This window comes from Acartia tonsa, chromosome 2 (genome assembly GCF_053477335.1).
Source record: "Acartia tonsa isolate MP-2025a chromosome 2, ASM5347733v1, whole genome shotgun sequence".
NCBI lineage: Eukaryota > Metazoa > Arthropoda > Copepoda > Calanoida > Acartiidae > Acartia > Acartia tonsa.
This window is the reverse complement of record NC_137261.1, coordinates 6,555,601-6,574,338: the sequence shown is the minus strand read 5'-3', so window position 1 is coordinate 6,574,338 and position 18,738 is coordinate 6,555,601. Positions and strand designations below refer to the sequence as shown.

The 18,738-nt window shown below is 32.9% G+C and overlaps 1 protein-coding gene across 2 annotated transcripts in view; it reads right to left on the bottom strand.

Moving 5' to 3' along the window:
* LOC145335310 (proteasome activator complex subunit 4B-like) overlaps positions 1-18,130 on the bottom strand; it is a 48,914-nt gene extending 30,784 nt beyond the window's left edge. For both annotated transcript variants that reach the window (XM_080181048.1, XM_080181054.1), the window contains exons 1-14: positions 17,674-18,130; positions 17,011-17,099; positions 16,515-16,577; positions 16,228-16,313; positions 15,330-15,414; positions 14,975-15,235; positions 14,043-14,189; positions 3,912-4,109; positions 3,563-3,669; positions 2,909-3,029; positions 2,454-2,640; positions 1,737-1,855; positions 988-1,122; positions 487-623 (exon numbers count right to left, since the gene is read on the bottom strand). In XM_080181048.1, the coding sequence (XP_080037174.1) occupies positions 487-623; positions 988-1,122; positions 1,737-1,855; positions 2,454-2,640; positions 2,909-3,029; positions 3,563-3,669; positions 3,912-4,109; positions 14,043-14,189; positions 14,975-15,235; positions 15,330-15,414; positions 16,228-16,313; positions 16,515-16,577; positions 17,011-17,099; positions 17,674-17,833 (1,895 nt within the window). In that variant the 5' untranslated portion in view covers positions 17,834-18,130. The remainder of the gene's footprint in view (positions 1-486; positions 624-987; positions 1,123-1,736; positions 1,856-2,453; positions 2,641-2,908; positions 3,030-3,562; positions 3,670-3,911; positions 4,110-14,042; positions 14,190-14,974; positions 15,236-15,329; positions 15,415-16,227; positions 16,314-16,514; positions 16,578-17,010; positions 17,100-17,673) is intronic.
* Positions 18,131-18,738: the final 608 nt, after the last annotated feature.

Sequence of the window (18,738 nt, the reverse complement as noted above, 5' to 3'; positions counted from 1 at the left end):
ATTTGAAATATTCTATTTTTAATTTTTGTATGCTGATGCAAGTTACTGGCAGTGATTAAAAAGATATAGTTTAAAGAGTTTTAAAAAAGGTTGTTTGAAAGAAGAGATATCAAGATTAGTTTTCATAAAAACTTACCTATGCCTTTTGAAATGGAAAAGGCTGACTTCCTTAAGTAAAAAAGCAAAAAAAACATAGTAGGTACTTAAGGAAAGAAAATACAGGGATCTAAAGGGATAAGACAATGGCCGATAAATTGATGTACATCCCCAATGATCATTCACAAACTTATGCCTTCTATAGATTACTGTTAATGATTGAAACGTTTAAACACCCAACCTACCAATCAAAATTCAATAAAAGTCCCCAAAGTTGTTAAGCCAACGAGTAAGAAATATTACTATAAAACTTTGGGAACTAGAGTAAGAAACATATCAATGTCCTCTTCCTCTGTGAATAAAACAATCAAATATGAAATAAATTGTTACCTAGTCAAGGACTGGCATAGATAAGGAACAAAGAACTTTAAGGCTTTCTCTGGATTGCATTGCACAACAGATTTGCACATGCTTGCCAATATTCCGCCAGCCACGGTTGGCTCTACTATCTTCCCTTGGATGTAAACCTAAATAAAATAAAATATTACCTATCATATACAGTGAAGAAAAATTCATATCAATCATAAAATAGTTTGCCCCGTTATTGAATAGTTCAGCAAATAACATTATATCCTTTCGCAGTAAAGTTAAGTGAAATTAAAAGGTTTTGTTCAACAGGTTTATTACCCATAATAATATCTCCAATGTAGCAAATCAAGATGTCGTCTATATTAAGTCACGTTTATTCACTGTAGGTATACGAGCGACGGTTTTATTTGGACGATAAATTTGGTGTTCCAAAAGGATTTATCCTTCAGTACATAATATTCTTATTGATGTAATTTACTGATTAAGGATCTATACATACTACATCTATTTTATTTTCTGTACCTGCAGCTTTCTAAGGATGGTGTCATACATAGCAGGGGAGCTGTTGGCCACAATCCTGAGGAAAGTATCATTGATAGCAGCATCTGCGGCCAGCTCCTCGTCATTTAGATAGTCGTCAGTTATACCAGCATCTGATTTTAAGTCATTATTAAATTATTTTTATAGATAATAGGCAGATAATCAAGTCTGACAATAAAAGAAGCATTTCAAACAAGGTAACCAACTAAATAGGTATACACTTTATCAGCTGTTAACCGAATTCTTGTCGCTATTTTATTTTGATAGCTTATCAGAATTTGTTTGGGTGCAATGAAGATTCAATAAAACCATCTTATATCAATCAATCAATCTATCAAAGTCAAACCATAGAGTAATCAAGATAAGAATGGTAATGAGAAATAACTTAGAGTAATCAAGATAAGTATAAGGACATGTAGATACATAAGTCAATGATAATGAAGATTCTACTATTAGAGAGGATATTGATGTCATTTGCAAGTCTATTGAAAAGCCTAAGAAATCTTTATCTGCACTTACTGATTCTAATTATCCTTAACAAAAATATTATTTTCGATTAAAAGCTATTTAACCAAAGCTCTATGTTAATAAATGTTAAGTTTCTTCATACAAAGCGCATAAATAAGCTTAGGTTATAAAACTGTGTCAAGAAGACTAAACTTAAGAAAATAGACGGACATGCTTTACAAGCAGCCTACCCTATTTCTAAGATTTAATAAAACCATTCCTGAACGGATATTTTCTCTTCTCGAATTCTCGATAAGAGTGAAGCATCTGTCCATAAATTCTGCCACAAAGTTTTCTATGCAAACTGTCTTCAGGGCCAGGTTTCGCTCCTCTTCTGTGTAGTCTACAAACAAGAACATTACGAATCGTAGTAATATACCTTTGAGAGATTCATAATCAATTAGGTTCTCATCTTGGATGGAAAGTGGACAGTGATTTTATCAATATAAGCTTAACAATGAAATGTAATGTTATAGTGGAAACGCTCCTAAAAGACCATTATGGGGTACTTGTGGTGGGGGATAAGTCACCCCCCCCCCCATTATTATTTTAATTAAATTTTTTTTTTTGGGGGGGGGGGAGGGGTGGCGGCTTTTTTTTAGGGGCGATTTTGGGTGGTGGTACCCTCCCACAAAATAGTTATAAACCTTTCAAGTACATATGATAAGCTTCAATGTAAAGAAGTATCATATCGGTTCAGCGGTTAGCGAGATTTTGTACATACACGGACAGACAGTCTCACAAACATCCTGTTCCTTTATATAAGGAACCAAAAAATAAGCTTTCGGCTTAATAGATCAAAAGTGCCAGATTACTGTCCTCTAAATTTTCGCAAAAAGATGTATGAAAGGAAAATCATTCAATCTTATTTTCCTTCTACATATACATATATGAATTCTTTCAAATTCATTTGACTAACTAAAACCATTTATAATCCTTACTTTTCTTGTTAATATCACAGGTGAGATCAGCGACAGGAATCATCTCCAACAAATCACTCATCAGGACAAATATGTCCGTACACTTCCAGATGTCATTAACAGTGATGCCAGGTAGAAGCAATGTCAACAGCTCCAGTGCTTTTTCTGGATAGTTCCGCACCATCGGCCCAGCAACAGATGACAGAGCCTAGAAATTTTCAGCATAAAAAATGTTCCTAGCCGCTGTTGGATCATTAACCATAATTTGACTTAAAATTGGGGTGAAAAATACGCTTTTTATACATTTGTGTGGGATTCATTTACAGTTGGGGACAAATTATCTTCTTTTTGACTTGTAAAAGGTTGACTTATCTCAATATAGACGTAATAAGGTACAATAAAATACAACAAGTAAAGCACCATTGTTTGATCGATGTCAAGCATACTGTACAACTGTTACTTTTAAAACTTTCTACCTGAATACACACATGGAACCTGTGGGGTTCTGTTAGTGACTGTGAAGCTATTGCCAGCTTATCCAGAAGGTCAGGTATAATCAATGAAGGCGCAAGCACGGACAGTGAAGAAAATACAGCCCTTAATTTAAAAAAAAATATATTCTTATTTCGTAAGAATTTTTCTTGTACATCTAAATTATCAATAAAATTTTACCTAGATGTGTATGATTAACCCAATAAACAATTATAATAAAATGATATAAAAACCAGAAAAGTATATTACAATTTGTGCTCTTTAGACTATATTAAAGCATTTGATTTCTATTATTTTCTCAAGAAAGATAAGAGAATGTAATAAAATAGAAACAACTGATAAGGATATACCAATTTGATGCATTATTTAGGATAGTTATATATCGCATCGTATTATAAACAACTATCCGCGGATATTAAAATGAAAAATTATATCAAAATCAGGTTTGTTAGCACCGAGGGGCTGAAGTCCCGAGCTAACAAAACTTGTATTAATTTTAAGATTTTTATTTTCATATTCGTGGAAAATTTCTGTAATATGATGTTATACATTCTTTTTCAGTATGGCTGAGGACCGGTTCTAATCCAGCGGACATTAATCGTTTTTGAAGCAATACTGGAAAGTTATTTTTTATTTACCGTGAGTCATCTTCATAGCTGTTGTAAAGAACCAACATGGCAATAGGCTTCACAGACAACACAAACCTCTGGATATCATCGTCTGTCAGCCGCTTCTCAGGCTTTATCTAAACAATTTCATATTTTTATACAACTCATCCATATTTACTGACAATTAAATAGAAACAAAAAAATGTATAATGTTGAACATAATTAAGATGCACCTACGTGTGTTTTTAAGCTAATATTTTAAACATTGGCATGTGTTAAAAATAAATATGATGTTTTGAATAACGAGTGGCATAAGACAGAAGGACAATCACAAATGATATTTTTAAGATGTCTTTATTTGATAAAGAAAGGCTCTCACCCTGCACTCCCATTTCGTGTTATATCTCTCGACATGAACTCTGGACACAAACTGTGAGGTCAGGTTGGAAATAAACAGGTGTAGTTCTTCGCTACTGTTGTTAGTGTTGGCAGGATGGTAGTAGGACTGCAGAGCAGTCAACAGTTTGGTCAGATAATCCTGGCTGCTGGAGCCTGGTCCAAGAGTGAAGATTATCCACTAAATTGAGATAATAATATTTTAGGGGGCTATATTTTTACAACAAAATTAATTTTTTCTCTCTGCTACTTCCATTAGGACTAAATTTCTTTTCCTATCCCTTTAACATAATTAGAAACTCGTAGTAGCCAACTTTTACGAATATTGGACAAGTAAATAATGTTCACAATGGCATAGACTCGAAATAAAGTATTACCAAACTTTACCAATAAACTGTAAAGAGATATGATAAATATACAACCAAAATAACAAGTTAATGTTGAAATTCAAATCCTTCTCGTTCCTTCTTGAATATAAAATGAATTTGAAAATTTTGAAGATATATTTTAATTTCCTTATCAGGATGATGTTTTTATATGTCGTCTTTATGACAGGTTATTATATTATGAATATATTTCTTAAATTATGTATATAAAAAAATATTGTACGATAATATCAAATTAAATTAAAATAATTTATTTTTCATGTTTTTTTTTGTTCCAAAATCATCCCTGCATTAAAGAAAGAAAAATGTGTGTTTTGTTTTACAAAGCAGACTAAATATATTATGATAATATACAACGTCTCTTTGTGAGTTCATATTTAAAATATTGATTTTTATAAATGAATTAATAAAAAAATATTTGTTTGAAATTTGACTAAATATCATATCGTATAATTTACTTAACCCTTTTATTTAACAACCTTTGTTTTTAGGTCCTTTTTATTTAAATATTTCAAACAGCTGCCTTTTCTTTATCTTTAAAGTTAGAAAAACAATTTTTTCAGAAGATGTTTATCTTTATTATTATTTTATATTAGAAATCTCAAAATTTATTAGCGGAACCATAAAGTATTTTGAATTTGGGCTGTGGTAAAAAATCTTAATAGTGGACATAAAATAAAAATGCACATGAAGCTCTCTAAATTTTTTTTAGGATTATTTTTTTGGGGGGGGATATTCACCCCCCAATTAAAAAAACTGTTTGGGGGGGTAAATTTTATTTGGGGGGGGGGGAATAATCACCCCTTTACCCCCTCCCCTTGGACGTCCTTGTAGTTGTTACAAAATGGGTGAAATTGCACCACAGTTCTGATCCCACAATGTAAAAATTTCAAGTTAGTTTGAAACAGCATTTTGACACTCCGAGTATCATTTTACCCACAAACCTGTCGCATGACTCTTTTTTTTAATTTGAATCCCAAAATAAAGCTTGAACGTCTTTGATTTTTTTATCCTTATATAAAAGTATCATGATAACTATTTATCTATTTGTCTCAAAGAATCTCGCTAACTGCTAGACAGATATGGTTTTTCTTTACATTAAAGCTTTTTATATGTCCTGGCAATGTTTATAACTATTTTGGGAAGGGTGCCTCCACCATATAAAAATTGCTCCTGTACAAAAAATAACCCTCTAAAAATTTTGAAAAACAATCATCTTAAGTATAGTTAGGACTCTCCACCCCCCCCCCCCTCCCCTCCCTATCCCCAAGTGCCCCTAGAAATTTAAGGGTACGTAGCTGATAGTCCTTATATGGAAATAATGAGATGTATGTATATCTGTCTGTAACAAAGGAACTCGCTATCCACTGAACAGATATAGTCCTTGGTTTTTTTTTTGTAAAACTTAAATTTAAAAATGGAGGGGATCAAATTCTAGTGCCCCTAATGAGCGCTGGGGGCGTAGCCGCTTGTTTTAAGTATGTCAAGCATCATTTTAAAATTAAAAAGAAAATAAATGTTTCAGATAATAACAACCCAACAAATTATGTCTATAGCAATTTGATCAGCTGATTGGTTTGAATACTAGATGTTTTTTTAAGTAGCGCAGCTACTCTAAATCTAGGGGATAAATCTAATTTTGCTTAGAATTTACTTTCAGGTGTTTTAAACGTTGTAAATTGAAGATTTTATTTTGATAATTAATATTTTACAACAATATCTGCTATAAACTGTGAGTAAGTTTGATAAAATTACGTTTTTTTTGCAAGCTTTTTGGAAAATACTTCATTATTTTTATAATTCTGACAAAATAGAATTTCTGTTTAAGTAAATAACATAGCCACAAAAAGGTTTAAGTGGTTATTGAAATATTTTATTACCATTCTTGATAATTAAATAGTCGTTAACTATGTTTAATTTGCATTTTTAAAAAAGACAAGTAAAATATCCTACTTTAATGCTACTTTTATGAAGTTATCTTAAACCTTTTCCAAAAGTTTATTTTATAAAACTATTTTATTTTCCATTGATTTTATTGATTATATAGGTTCAAAATATTGAAAGTATTTTTTAAAGGTGTGTCAATTTAAAATTTCTATGGACTAAAGATATATTCATAGTGATAAAATTATGTTTTAATAATTGATATTATTTTGTTCAGGTTGTTTACAGTCAGTAAATTTATTTTTCAAGATTATCTAAACCTGAAGATTTTATTACTTGATTTAAATATTTAAATATCCATTTTTTTGTAAGTTCTATTTTAAGTTTATATTTGCTTTTCTTTTCAATTAAAATTCAAATATTAAAGATTATTTTTATTTTCAGAATAATCCTCCAATTTATTAGCACACCTATTATAGGAATTGTAAGCTATATATCCAGTAATATAATAGTGTGTGAAGGGGTAAAAATGTACTGTTAAGTGAAATAAATTAACTTAATAAAAATATACCTCCCCTTTATTCCTTTAAATTACACCAACATCTGATACAGCTAGGACACCTAAATCTTCTGTATCTGAGAAAACTGGTACTGTTCTCCGAAAGTCCACCAGACCTAGAATCCCCACACTGAAAGCTCCTGTATCTACTGGAAGAGCTTCACGACTACAGAAAGACATGAATGAAATTATGCCAGGAATTACTGTGAACCAAAGCCCTATGGCACTTGATGAAAATTTGGTGAATCCTGTATTACCTAATGATAAAAGCAGTCTCACCCCATTTCATAGCACCCCTGCTACCTCTCCAAGTACTGAAAGAGACAATATGACTCCTAAGATAAGACTTGCCAATTATCAAGATGACAATCAATTCACTACTACACCACTTGTTGACAGTGCAGGCACCAAACTTATTTCAACTCCAAGTCCTGTACCTCAGATTACTGCTGAAAGCACACCAGTCAATCTTAATAACTACCTGGATACTGTGAATGCTCACATTGACAAGTATGGTAATGACTTGTCTGTTGATCCTAATGCTAAAAGATCAGCTAATGAGAGATACAAGGACCTTCTTGTAAAGGTGAGTAATGCCAAAAGCATTGCTATTGAAAGAAATGACCATGCTTTATTGATTAGATGTTCTGAACTTAGCTCAAAACTTGAGGATTTTAAACTCAAGTGGAATATGTCAAGTAATAACAGCTCACTACTAAATCAGTCAGATTTCCATGGTTTCCCTACTCTACCATTATCCATTTACCCTGCTACAAACATTGTTCCTGAATTATCAAAACAAAACAATGATCCAGCAGTTAAGCCAAAGCAATCTACTGCCAACATCTTAAGAGAGGAATTTAAAAATCAGTTAAGTGATCTTGAAAAGAGAGTTCCTCCTACTGATCTCATCAATGGTCTGACCAGCAGGATTAATGCTCTAGAACTTAAACAACAAACCCCTCTTATGGAGCTTAATGCAACTTCTTCTGATGCAGCTGAGTTGTTCACGCAACTAGCTGATATTGGAACAAGAATGAATGAATTGGAAAATACACTAACCAGCTACCAACTAGGAATGAACAAGTATTCCAATCTTGCCTCAAGAATAAGTGTTATTGAAAATGATCTAAGAGGTAATTCCAATCAAATCAACTCTCTTGAAGATCAACTTGCAAGCACAAACTCAAAGATTGAGGATCAAACTCGTCTTAGTATTAATCAATTTAATGTTATTCAAGGGAGGCTAGATAATTTATCTGCTCAATTCAATTCATTTACACAACTTCAGCATGGAATGGGAAAGGAGTTCTCATCATTTAGAATGACAATCAACAATGAACTTGAGAACATTCATGGAGCTGTTGAAAATTTGGCTGGAAATCCTACCTCTCAACAAACTACTGCTATTGTAACTGAACATCAAGATAGAACAAATAGAACATCAGCAAAGCAGGTAGAATCAAACTATAATCATACTAGAAGCTGGGTAGATTGTCATAAGGACAATTTTAATAATCAAAGCAATTGTCCTCAACCTCGTCCTACTCCAACAGGACCACAAATTCCAAGAGGACCTCAAACACCAAGAAATTGTGTTGATTCTGATGATAATTCAACTGCCTCCATCCAGTCATCATTCTCTGCAAACTTGGATATTTATGGTAAGTCCTTGAATAGACAATCAAAGAGTGATTTCTTCAGACTCTGACTTCTTCTTTGCGCTACTAATGCACATTCATCACAATGTGCGCGCTCATGCTGGTACTGAAGCAACTTTAAGAGAATTAATGAAAACTGTTTTTGTGATTGGCAACCCTAGAAGAGTCATACAAGCTGTTCGTAAGAATTGTCCTAGATGTAGACTCCTCCTTAGAAAAACCTTAGAATTAGAAATGGGAAACCACCCTAACTCAAGAATGCAAATATCACCACCATTCTATCATTGTATGATTGACATTTGCTATGGCTTTAAAGGAAAAGTCCACAAATACTCACGAAGTAAGCCGCTCAAGAGTGGTCAAAACCCTGGTCTTAAAATATATGCACTTGTAATTGTGTGTTTACTATCAGGAGCTACCAACATACTTGCATTAGAAGGTATAGAGTGCCAAGATATTGTTGCTGCCATTGAAAGACATGCTGCTAGATATGGAATACCTTCAGTTATGTTTGTTGATCAAGGTACCCAACTTCGAGCATTGCAAAATGCTGAAGTAATTATAAGGGATGCTAATAACAACCTGAGAGACTCCATTGGACTTGAAATAGTACCTTCCACTGCTAAAAGTCACTGTGAGAGAGGCAGAGTGGAAAGAAAGATTAAAACTCTTAGAGAAATGCTTTTGAAGACAGCTGTTAATACAGATGTTGCAATGACTGCTCTTCAATGGGAAACAGTATTTTCTAAGATGGCCTCTCAAATTGATGATCTACCTATGGCTAGAGTTGATAAGTCTACTAGTAGTGACCCAGGCTGGGAATTGCTTACACCAAACAGACTTAAACTTGGAAGAAGTAATAACAGATCAATTGAAGGAACTATCAAACTTGATCCGAGCACAGGACCTGTTCAGCTTCTAAAAAGGATTCAAGATATTCAATCATATTGGTATGAGCTGCTGCTTGATAGACTCCATCACCTGATTCCTCGCCCTTCTCAGTGGTCAAAGACAGATATTATTAATCTTAATGATATTGTTGTGTTCAGATTTATTGATAATCAATCATCCAAATTAGAAACTTGGAAGACTGGCAAAGTTTCTGCTATTATGAACAATGGCAGAAAGATTACAGTTTCTTATCCTGTTACTTCACCAGATGGTTCTAGAGTATCAATAAGAAGTGTTTCAAGATCACCAAGGGATTTGTGTGTGATATCATCAGCTTCAGATCTTCAATTAAATTCAGCAGAGTTCTTCAACAAGATTAAAAACATTTCAAATTAATATCTAGCTGGATTTGTAATAAGCTAACTTCATTGTAATATGTTATATTCTTAAGTTTGTGATTTTTTACTTCCTTAAAGTTAACATGAATTCTCTAATAAGCATAAAAGCAGCATTAATATTTTTTCTTTTATCTTTCTAAGTTTTAAACTTTATCATTGTTTAATAAAATTAAAATTAACATTATAATGTCTTATTTTTTGTATAGTGCTTAGCTGTGCCAATTTACACTCCTATGTGATGCCTTTTGTTTAAAAAACCCCTTACACACACAAAAAATTATTAATTATTATTTTATTTTAATTTTTATTAATAAAATTGTATGGTGCATTGTTTGATAAATCATTCTAAAAATTGTATGCATTTCAAATCTTATCAAAACCTTTCAATAGAAAATTATCTGAAAGAGCTTGTTTTGGTGCATTGTTTGCCAAATTCATTCTAAAAATTCTATGCATTTCTAATCGTATCAAAAACCTTAAAATAGAAAATTGTCTGAAAGAGCTTGTTTTGTGTTATTCTAAATATTTTTCTTTTTATTAATACATTGGCTGTTCTTAGACACAAAATGGATGAAGCAGAGTTTAAATACCTCACTGCTAGGAGTAAACGCCGAACTGTGGATGACCCAACATCAGAGGATTTATTTCTTACTACTTCTGAACATGCAAAAACAATTCGTCAGTCACATGAGCGCTATTTAGGCGAGATACATCGTAGAGCTGCTCTTAAAGCTCCTGGGTCTACTAATCCTTTCAACATATTATTCTCACAACATCTAAGTTTACGCGATAGTTGGAATATGGCTAACATTCTCTCAAGAGGAATTGAATTAACTGGTTCTTTTGAAATAGATCAACATCATACTAAATCTTGGCAGCAACCTGCATTTCATTTGCCAACGCCCCCATTTAAAATTGAGATGGTGAACACTGTTGAATTTGATCCTGACAAATTTCAAGATCAAGTCATATGCTTCAACCAAGGACTCTCAGCCTATAGGCTTAATCACCATAATGTGGATCCAGTTGCTATGTCCTTAGATACTGTTACAGTTAGCTCAACTGATATGGATCTCATTATAGACTGCCATAACAAACAGCAAGTTTGTTCCATTACTATTCATGAAATTGAAGATTCAGAAATGTCAGGTTACAGACAGCTTCCAGCTTTGCTTTTAATAAGTAATGGTTACTATGCTATTGGGTTCAATTTTGGATTGAAGGATGTATCTGTTGGGCCTGAACGTACTGAGGTTTCTTACTCATACTCAGAATTGCCAGATCAAGTAAGAAGATTCTTGAAGTCTTTGCCTTTTCTATACACACATCAAAGAGGTCTCAGTATGGATAGAGTCTTGAATGAGTTCTTCCTTGATTTGTATGGTGCTGATATCAAGCTCAACATTTTGGATATTACCTCTGTTGCTGTAGCAGCTGGAATCAGGGCTGATTATTATGGATTATTCACTCTTTCTGCTATTGTTGTTGGATTACCATTCCCAGACATTGAAGGGATATTTGGTTATGAGTTTATTATAGACAACAAGCTCTCCAATCTGTACAAGAAGTATTTAATTGAGAGGATTATATCCCTAGATAATGTATATGCTATATTAGTTGGATTACTAGTTCGCCAGATGTTTCCTGATCCTGACATCACTCTAGCCATAACTGGAATGTCCCAGCACTCATTCACCTATTGGTTTTCAGCTTTTCTGAACTCAGCACTGTATACTGACAAAAATCTTCACAAACTATCTACTGCTGAAATGTCTACTAGATGTGAGATGATTAAGAGCATTACTGATGAGGACAATGACTATGCCAAGGCTTTGTGTGAACTACTGATTGATGTCCCAGTAGCCCAAGAAGGAGGGGAAAGGTTTCTCCACCATGCCAGAAGGTGTTTTTTGGATCAGTACATTGTTATTAAGAGACTTAATTTTGACAGCTTTGTGTGCCAGGCTCCTAATCAGGAGGTAGATATTGATCAGTTAGGATACAGATTTCTTTACAAGAGAGAAGTTGATTCCAAACATCATGGTCTCCCTGTTATAGATCTTGGTTTGCTTCCTAATCCTGAATTTGATGATTCTATCTTTAAGTTGGATCCTTTCAAAGATGATGTTTCTGTGTTATTCAGACAAGAAGATAGAGACCTTATCCCTGCTGTTGAAGAATGGGGTAGACTCAATGTTGATGATATCAAGGTTCTCATTGATAGGATCAGAGCCCTTAGAACTGACCAATTGGCAAGATTCTGGGTCCCAAAGATAAGATTGTATGAGATTCTAATTGGTGTTTACTACAGGATTACCAATGAGCATATCAGGGTTAACTATCTTGAGAGATGTATTTCTATCAAGCTTAGCAATGTTAAGACTCATCATGAGGAGCTTCAGGTTAGAAAGGATTCTCAGTATCAACAGATTAGAAAGGATTTTGTGTTGCACAACATTCAAGCAGGTACATCAAGAGTTGGTTTACATCAAGAAGCTGTTAGTAAAGTACCTGGATTCAATGCTACCAAAAATGCCAAGAAACTGGAGAAGAGAAAGGCTCGTTTGGCTAGAAGAAAGAGTGAGAATACTGAGAATTGGGTTTCAAGAGGAACTATTAGGAAAGCTAAGATAATGAGAAGAACTGAGAGTACTGAAGATCTGGGATCTAGAGAATCTGTGAATGAGGCTAAGGCAATCGGATCTCTTGATGCTGATGATCTTAGAAGAAAACTTGTGTAAGATTCCCAATCCAGGAGGTAATATCTTGATTTTCAATCTTCTATAGTCTGGATGAAATTGTATTTTATCTGACTGAAGTTTATTAAGTCTATATCTTAGTCTGGGTAAGATTTTATTTTATCTGACTTAGTAGACCTTTCTTATTGAATTATATTAAATTTAGTCTGGATGAGATTTTTATTTTATCTGACTATTAAAACTAAATAAAATTTAGTCTGGATGAGATTTTATTTTTTCTGACTAATAAAACCATGTTCAACTTAGTCTAGATGAGATTATATTTTATCTGACTAATAAAATTATATTAAAATATAGCCAGGCTATCTGACTAAACAAATCAACGTTAGAAGAACAAGCATAATCAAATTGAACAAATCTTTCCACAATGAATCTTTTCTTCCTGGGGGAGTGTGTCAATTTAAAATTTCTATGGACTAAAGATATATTCATAGTGATAAAATTATGTTTTAATAATTGATATTATTTTGTTCAGGTTGTTTACAGTCAGTAAATTTATTTTTCAAGATTATCTAAACCTGAAGATTTTATTACTTGATTTAAATATTTAAATATCCATTTTTTTGTAAGTTCTATTTTAAGTTTATATTTGCTTTTCTTTTCAATTAAAATTCAAATATTAAAGATTATTTTTATTTTCAGAATAATCCTCCAATTTATTAGCACACCTATTATAGGAATTGTAAGCTATATATCCAGTAATATAATAGTGTGTGAAGGGGTAAAAATGTACTGTTAAGTGAAATAAATTAACTTAATAAAAATATACCTCCCCTTTATTCCTTTAATTGCAAGGATAGCATACCAAAAGTAGCTTTTAATTGGGACAATCACTACTCGTTAAAGTGAAGTATTTTTAAGTAATTGGGCAATTATTTTATGGCTTGTGAATATAAGTTTTAGCCGCCACAAAAGGCTATAGATTAATTTTGATTGATTCCGATTTTTAATTTTTTAAATTTTTTTCAAATCTGAAAGAATATGCATGTCTTTTCAAAGAATAGATTAAATAAAAAACGAAATTAAACATATTCAGGCTATCAAAAAGCAAAAAATATTTTTTTTTACCATTAAATCGCAAATATTTAAAATCATTAGATTTTAAGCTTATTTTGCATAGAAACACATTTTTTCAGTTATTTCTTCTCAACAATGGATCTTAAATGATTATTACTGAAAACTTTTATGAAAATGTTATTAACAAAAACTTCAAATAACGGAAATAATTGCCGTTTGCGAAAATGTGTGCAAAAAGTTGCCAATATCTCGTTAGAAGGGACTTAATAGATTTTAATTCTTACTGCTTACGACTCAGTGGACTATAAACTATTAGAAAAGTATCACTTTAAGGTGAAATTTTGAGGGTCAACTTTTTTTCTTTTAAAATTCGCAGTGTGTTCAGTTCAAGTTAATCTAACATTAAACTTGATTTTATTGTATTATTAGTAAATAAATTAATATCCTTTGTTGGTCTTAAAAGCTTGTTTTATTTATAATTCGATGTTAGCACCAAAAACAAGTTTTTTCATACTTTGCCCCATAAAGGATATTAGTGAACATTATTTGTGCTGTATACCTGTGTAATACTATTGAGACAAGGTTGTCCAGACATACCATGCTTCAACCTGACACCAGAGCCACCATATGTGACAGGCAGGTTGAAACTGTTCATAAACCTGGTGTACATGTCACCCATGTATGGCTCCCAATCCATTTCTCCAGCCTATTCATATAACAAGGTTAGATGTCTTGAAGAAAACAAAAACAATCGGTACTTCAAATGTAAAATTTTCTAATCTAGTGAGGCTAGGTATATTAATATTGAGAAAAACAGGTATGCTAAACTACTATTAATACATTTTACACAAAACATGGACTGAATCATGGAAAAAATTATAAAGATTTAATAGTTATTTATCATACCATATTATTCATAGTTTTAAGCCTCTTGGGGCCAACAAGACTGGAATTTAATTTCTCGTATTCATTCGAATCCGGTGGATAGGAACCGGTTCTCATCCATACGAAAAAACTATGTCTAGCATCGTATTATATCCAGCTTTCTACGAATATAAAAATGTACAATCATAAGATTAAAACAGTTTTTTTAGCGCGTGCCTTCGGCACCTCGGGGCTAAAAACCTGGTTTTAATCTTATAATTGTACATTCCATATCCGCGGAAAGCCGTTTATAATACGATACGAGAAATAACTATTACAACTTTTCATTTTACTCTCTGGGGAAAATTTTCTTTAATACGATAAGATTAATCACTATTACTGTATCGTGGAAAATATATTATTTTATTAGTTATTTGTAAATTCCAGATTTGTTGAACCCGAGGGGCCGGAGGCCTGGGTCAACAGAACAGTGATAATACTCGTGGTTTAATTTTATCATTTGTGAAAATTTTCTATAATACGATACATTATTTATAAGTAACGATTCTAATCCAGGGGATATAACCGGATTCGAAGACGTACTGAAATTATATTAAAACTACTAACCTGATGTATAGCTAATCTAGCAAAGAGCTTGAGTATATCAACCTCCCAGTTAGGCGAGTTGCTCCAGGTTTGCCAGAACATGTTCAGGTCTGGCACCCACAGCTTCCATGACTTGTCTGGCGGGATCTTGCTGGTCGTGGGCATGAACAGCATGTAGTATTTGGTCACCTGGCAGATGGAGCGGTCATGCGGGCACATCATGTGCCGCCAGCGGTCAAGCATCTCTTGTGTAGCCTCTTCAGTAAAGTAGTGCCTGGCAACCTTGGAAAAATTTTAATTTTAAATCAGCATTTATTTGAATAATATTCCTATTCCTATAAAGATCTCCAAATAATTATATTAATAACCTTATTACCTTTATAACTGAAATTAACTGTGATTTAAAACCTTGGGCTGGTTTCACCAATCCTCTCATTGTGAAACTTGAGTCCTCCCAGTGCCTAAAAAACAATGAGGTATAGTTGTCACAAGAAGAACAGTATAAATATATTTATCCTTATACTAAAGTAACAGGATGTGTGTCTATCTGTGTATTGTCTGTACCGAAGGATCTCGCTAACCGCTGAACCGATCGTGTTCTCCTCTACAAGGTAGCTTCTCATAGGTCCTGGTAAGTTTTATAACTATTTTAGGGGAGGTTACTACTCTCCCAAGAAAATCGCCCCTAGAATTTTTTTTTTTTTTTGAAGGGGGGGGATTTTTTTCTAGGGGCGATTTCCGGCCAAATTATTGGTACAATTAGGCACTTATTTTTCCCTTTTGTTTAATAGATAATTTTTAAAAAGGTAAATATTGTCTCACTTTCCCTTTTTAACATCCCCCTATAATTTACACCCTAGTGGCCAGCGCTGTAAAGCCGGGAACCGCCATATTTTGCTTGAACCGGAGCTAGAGCCGTTATTTTCGTTTAAAAACGGCTCCGGCTCCGGGTTAGCTTAAAAAAGAGATTTTTTACTAATTATAATTTGGTAACTCTGTTGTGACGTGTGTAAATGCCCCTTTAAAGTTTTTCAAGTCAATTTTTATCAAAAATTGAACTATTAAAACCTTCGAAATTCAAAAATAGACTTGGCAAAAAATATGATAATGTTGAGCTTTTCTTGATTTTAAGTCGGAGCCAGAGCCAAATCCGGAGCCGCACCAAAATCAAACGGCTCCGCAACGCTGCTACTGGCAAATCTTAATGTAAGGGATTAATAAAGTATCATAAGTCTTAATTTTACAAAATATTATAATTACAAAAAAAAACTTACTTGTAAAGCTCGAAGAGGGGTTCCCACGGTAGAGTCAGCTCGTGTCGTTTTACCAAATATTTCTTTTTCATTAAAACATGAAGTAACTACAAATAAAATAACATTTAAAATATTGTACCTATCAATTATAGAAAAAATTATAAAAAAAAACATTTCTTTTTCTTTGGCCCCAGAAATTAAATTGAAAGAAATTAATTTTTCATGCTTTAAAGGTTTTTTTGGGTCAATACCAAACGCAGATAAAAAAAAACATTCTTAATTGAAAAATAAATTGAAGGACACATTACCTTGGCAAACGTATTTAGAGCGAGAGAACACACATGCTTCGTAGTCATCAGACCAAATATAACCTAAATACATACATGGGTTGGGTATTTTAATCATTATGATAGTGCCATCGCCACATGTAGCTTTCCTCGAATTATTGCTAAGGTGATATAGTTATTCCTTTCGTCATAAAAAGGGTTAACTTGGTCCCCCCTCCCCCCATTTTTTTGTTGAAGAGTCAGAACTTGACAAAGACCCGATTCCTACAATCATTTTTTGTCTTAAACAAAAACATATTTTGCTTTTTGAACTTTCAAAATTTACTAGATAAAACCGAGTTCATTTAAAGTAAGCTTTCATAAACACGATGGTACAAATTCAATGGATTTCACAACCAAAGGAACTATTACTTTCAGCAAACAAAATATTGATCACCAAAAAGCATTTAATAAATGATACTACTTTTTATCCAAAGGTTTACTGAACTAATGAATTTAAACTAGAAATTATTTTTACCTTTATGAAGAAAATGTGATCCTCCTTTGAAAACTTAAGCCCATACATTATGATATATTTGTGAAGATTTCTAACCCAATCATCGGCACCTGAAAGAGATATTTTGATCATATACAAATTGCAGTAGTTTTGATACCTAGGCAATGCTCAATAGATATAAATTTCAAAATTTCTAATCCTCGCAAAAACTTAGGTAGCTGTTTATGTTATTATTTTCAACACATTTATGTTATTTAAAAGAATTTAAATGAAATTAGTTGATGATTCAATCTTTATTGTTTCCAAATAATACTCTAATAGATATAGAAAACGTGGATATTATGACAGGGAAATTTTTGCCATCAATTTAAATTGCTAATATAGTCCACAGTTATTGGTATGTATAGGAGTGTAACCCGCGAACGTAGCTTAACACGTTGCGCATCCCGGCTCAACACAGCGTCAAAACTAAGGACGTTAAAAATGGTTACTACTGCTGCTATGTCAGATGTGCAACAATAGAGTAGGGGAATTCATTGGCCCAAAACAGGCGTAACTCATTATCAGACAAATATCTCTATTTGTACATTGAAACAAGGTAGGTAATCCTTTCACCTTTTAAACTTGTCTTTATGTGTATAAAACTTTTTTTTATAGACGGAAAGAAGTTTAAATCAGACCTACCTTTGTCAATATCATTATTGAGAATAGACTGTGACAGATTAAGTTTAATCTCTTGAAGGTACCGCTGCGAATCCGCATCTAGCTCCGCACTGTGCGGCAATTTCCGGTTGTAGATGTTCTCCCTCTGCGGATTGAACCCGAGACATTTTTCTCGGTCCATTTTTTTTCTAGTAATTTTAAAACTAAGTTAGTAATATTTTCTTAAAGCTTTGTTAAAAAGTAAAAAAATTGCAGACAATTTTAATCGATTTAAATCCTGTAAAGTAGACTCAAAGTCATATAGAATAATTTAGATAAAATGTCAAAATCAATGGAAAGAGGGTGTATATATAGCATAAGAAGTTGTTTTTAATTTACAAATACTAAAGCTTTACACGATTCAAATCGATATTAATCGCATAACATTTAACCCTTTCAATTAACTATGCATTGGACTAATGTTTCTGAGATGTTTGTAAGGGGGGGGGGGGGGGAGCGAAAGTGACACTTTTTGAAACCAAAACTAAAAGTCAAAGGAACTCAACTAAAAAAAAGAGTTACAGGTCTGACATTTTGCATGGCAGTTGCTTTATAGGGGTACAATATGGAACTGTGAAGAAACGGCGGCGCAACCGCCGAAAACCGCCGAGAAAAGGCAAAAAAAATATCGGCGGGAAACGGCGGTTTTCGGCGGTTGCGCCGCCGTTTCTTCACAGTTCCATATTGTACCCCTATAAAGCAACTGCCATGCAAAATCTCAGACCTGTAACTCTTTTTTTAGTTGAGTTCCTTTGTTGACCTCTAGTTTTGGTTTCAAAAAGTGTCACTTTCGCCCCCCCCCCCCCTTTTATATTTTTAACTAGGTGTAATTGTCGGCAAATTTTCATCTTCTTAGATCATGTTAACAATATTTACAAATCAAATTAATATAACAAGTAGGCAGTAGGTATTATGACAAGCAACATATAAAAAAAATACAAATTAATAAAAATAAAAATGATTTTTTTAATTTGGTAAAAATTTAGTATAAAATGTAAGAAAATAGAAATTGAAAAAATTATTGTTGGTATAATCTAAAAAATAAGG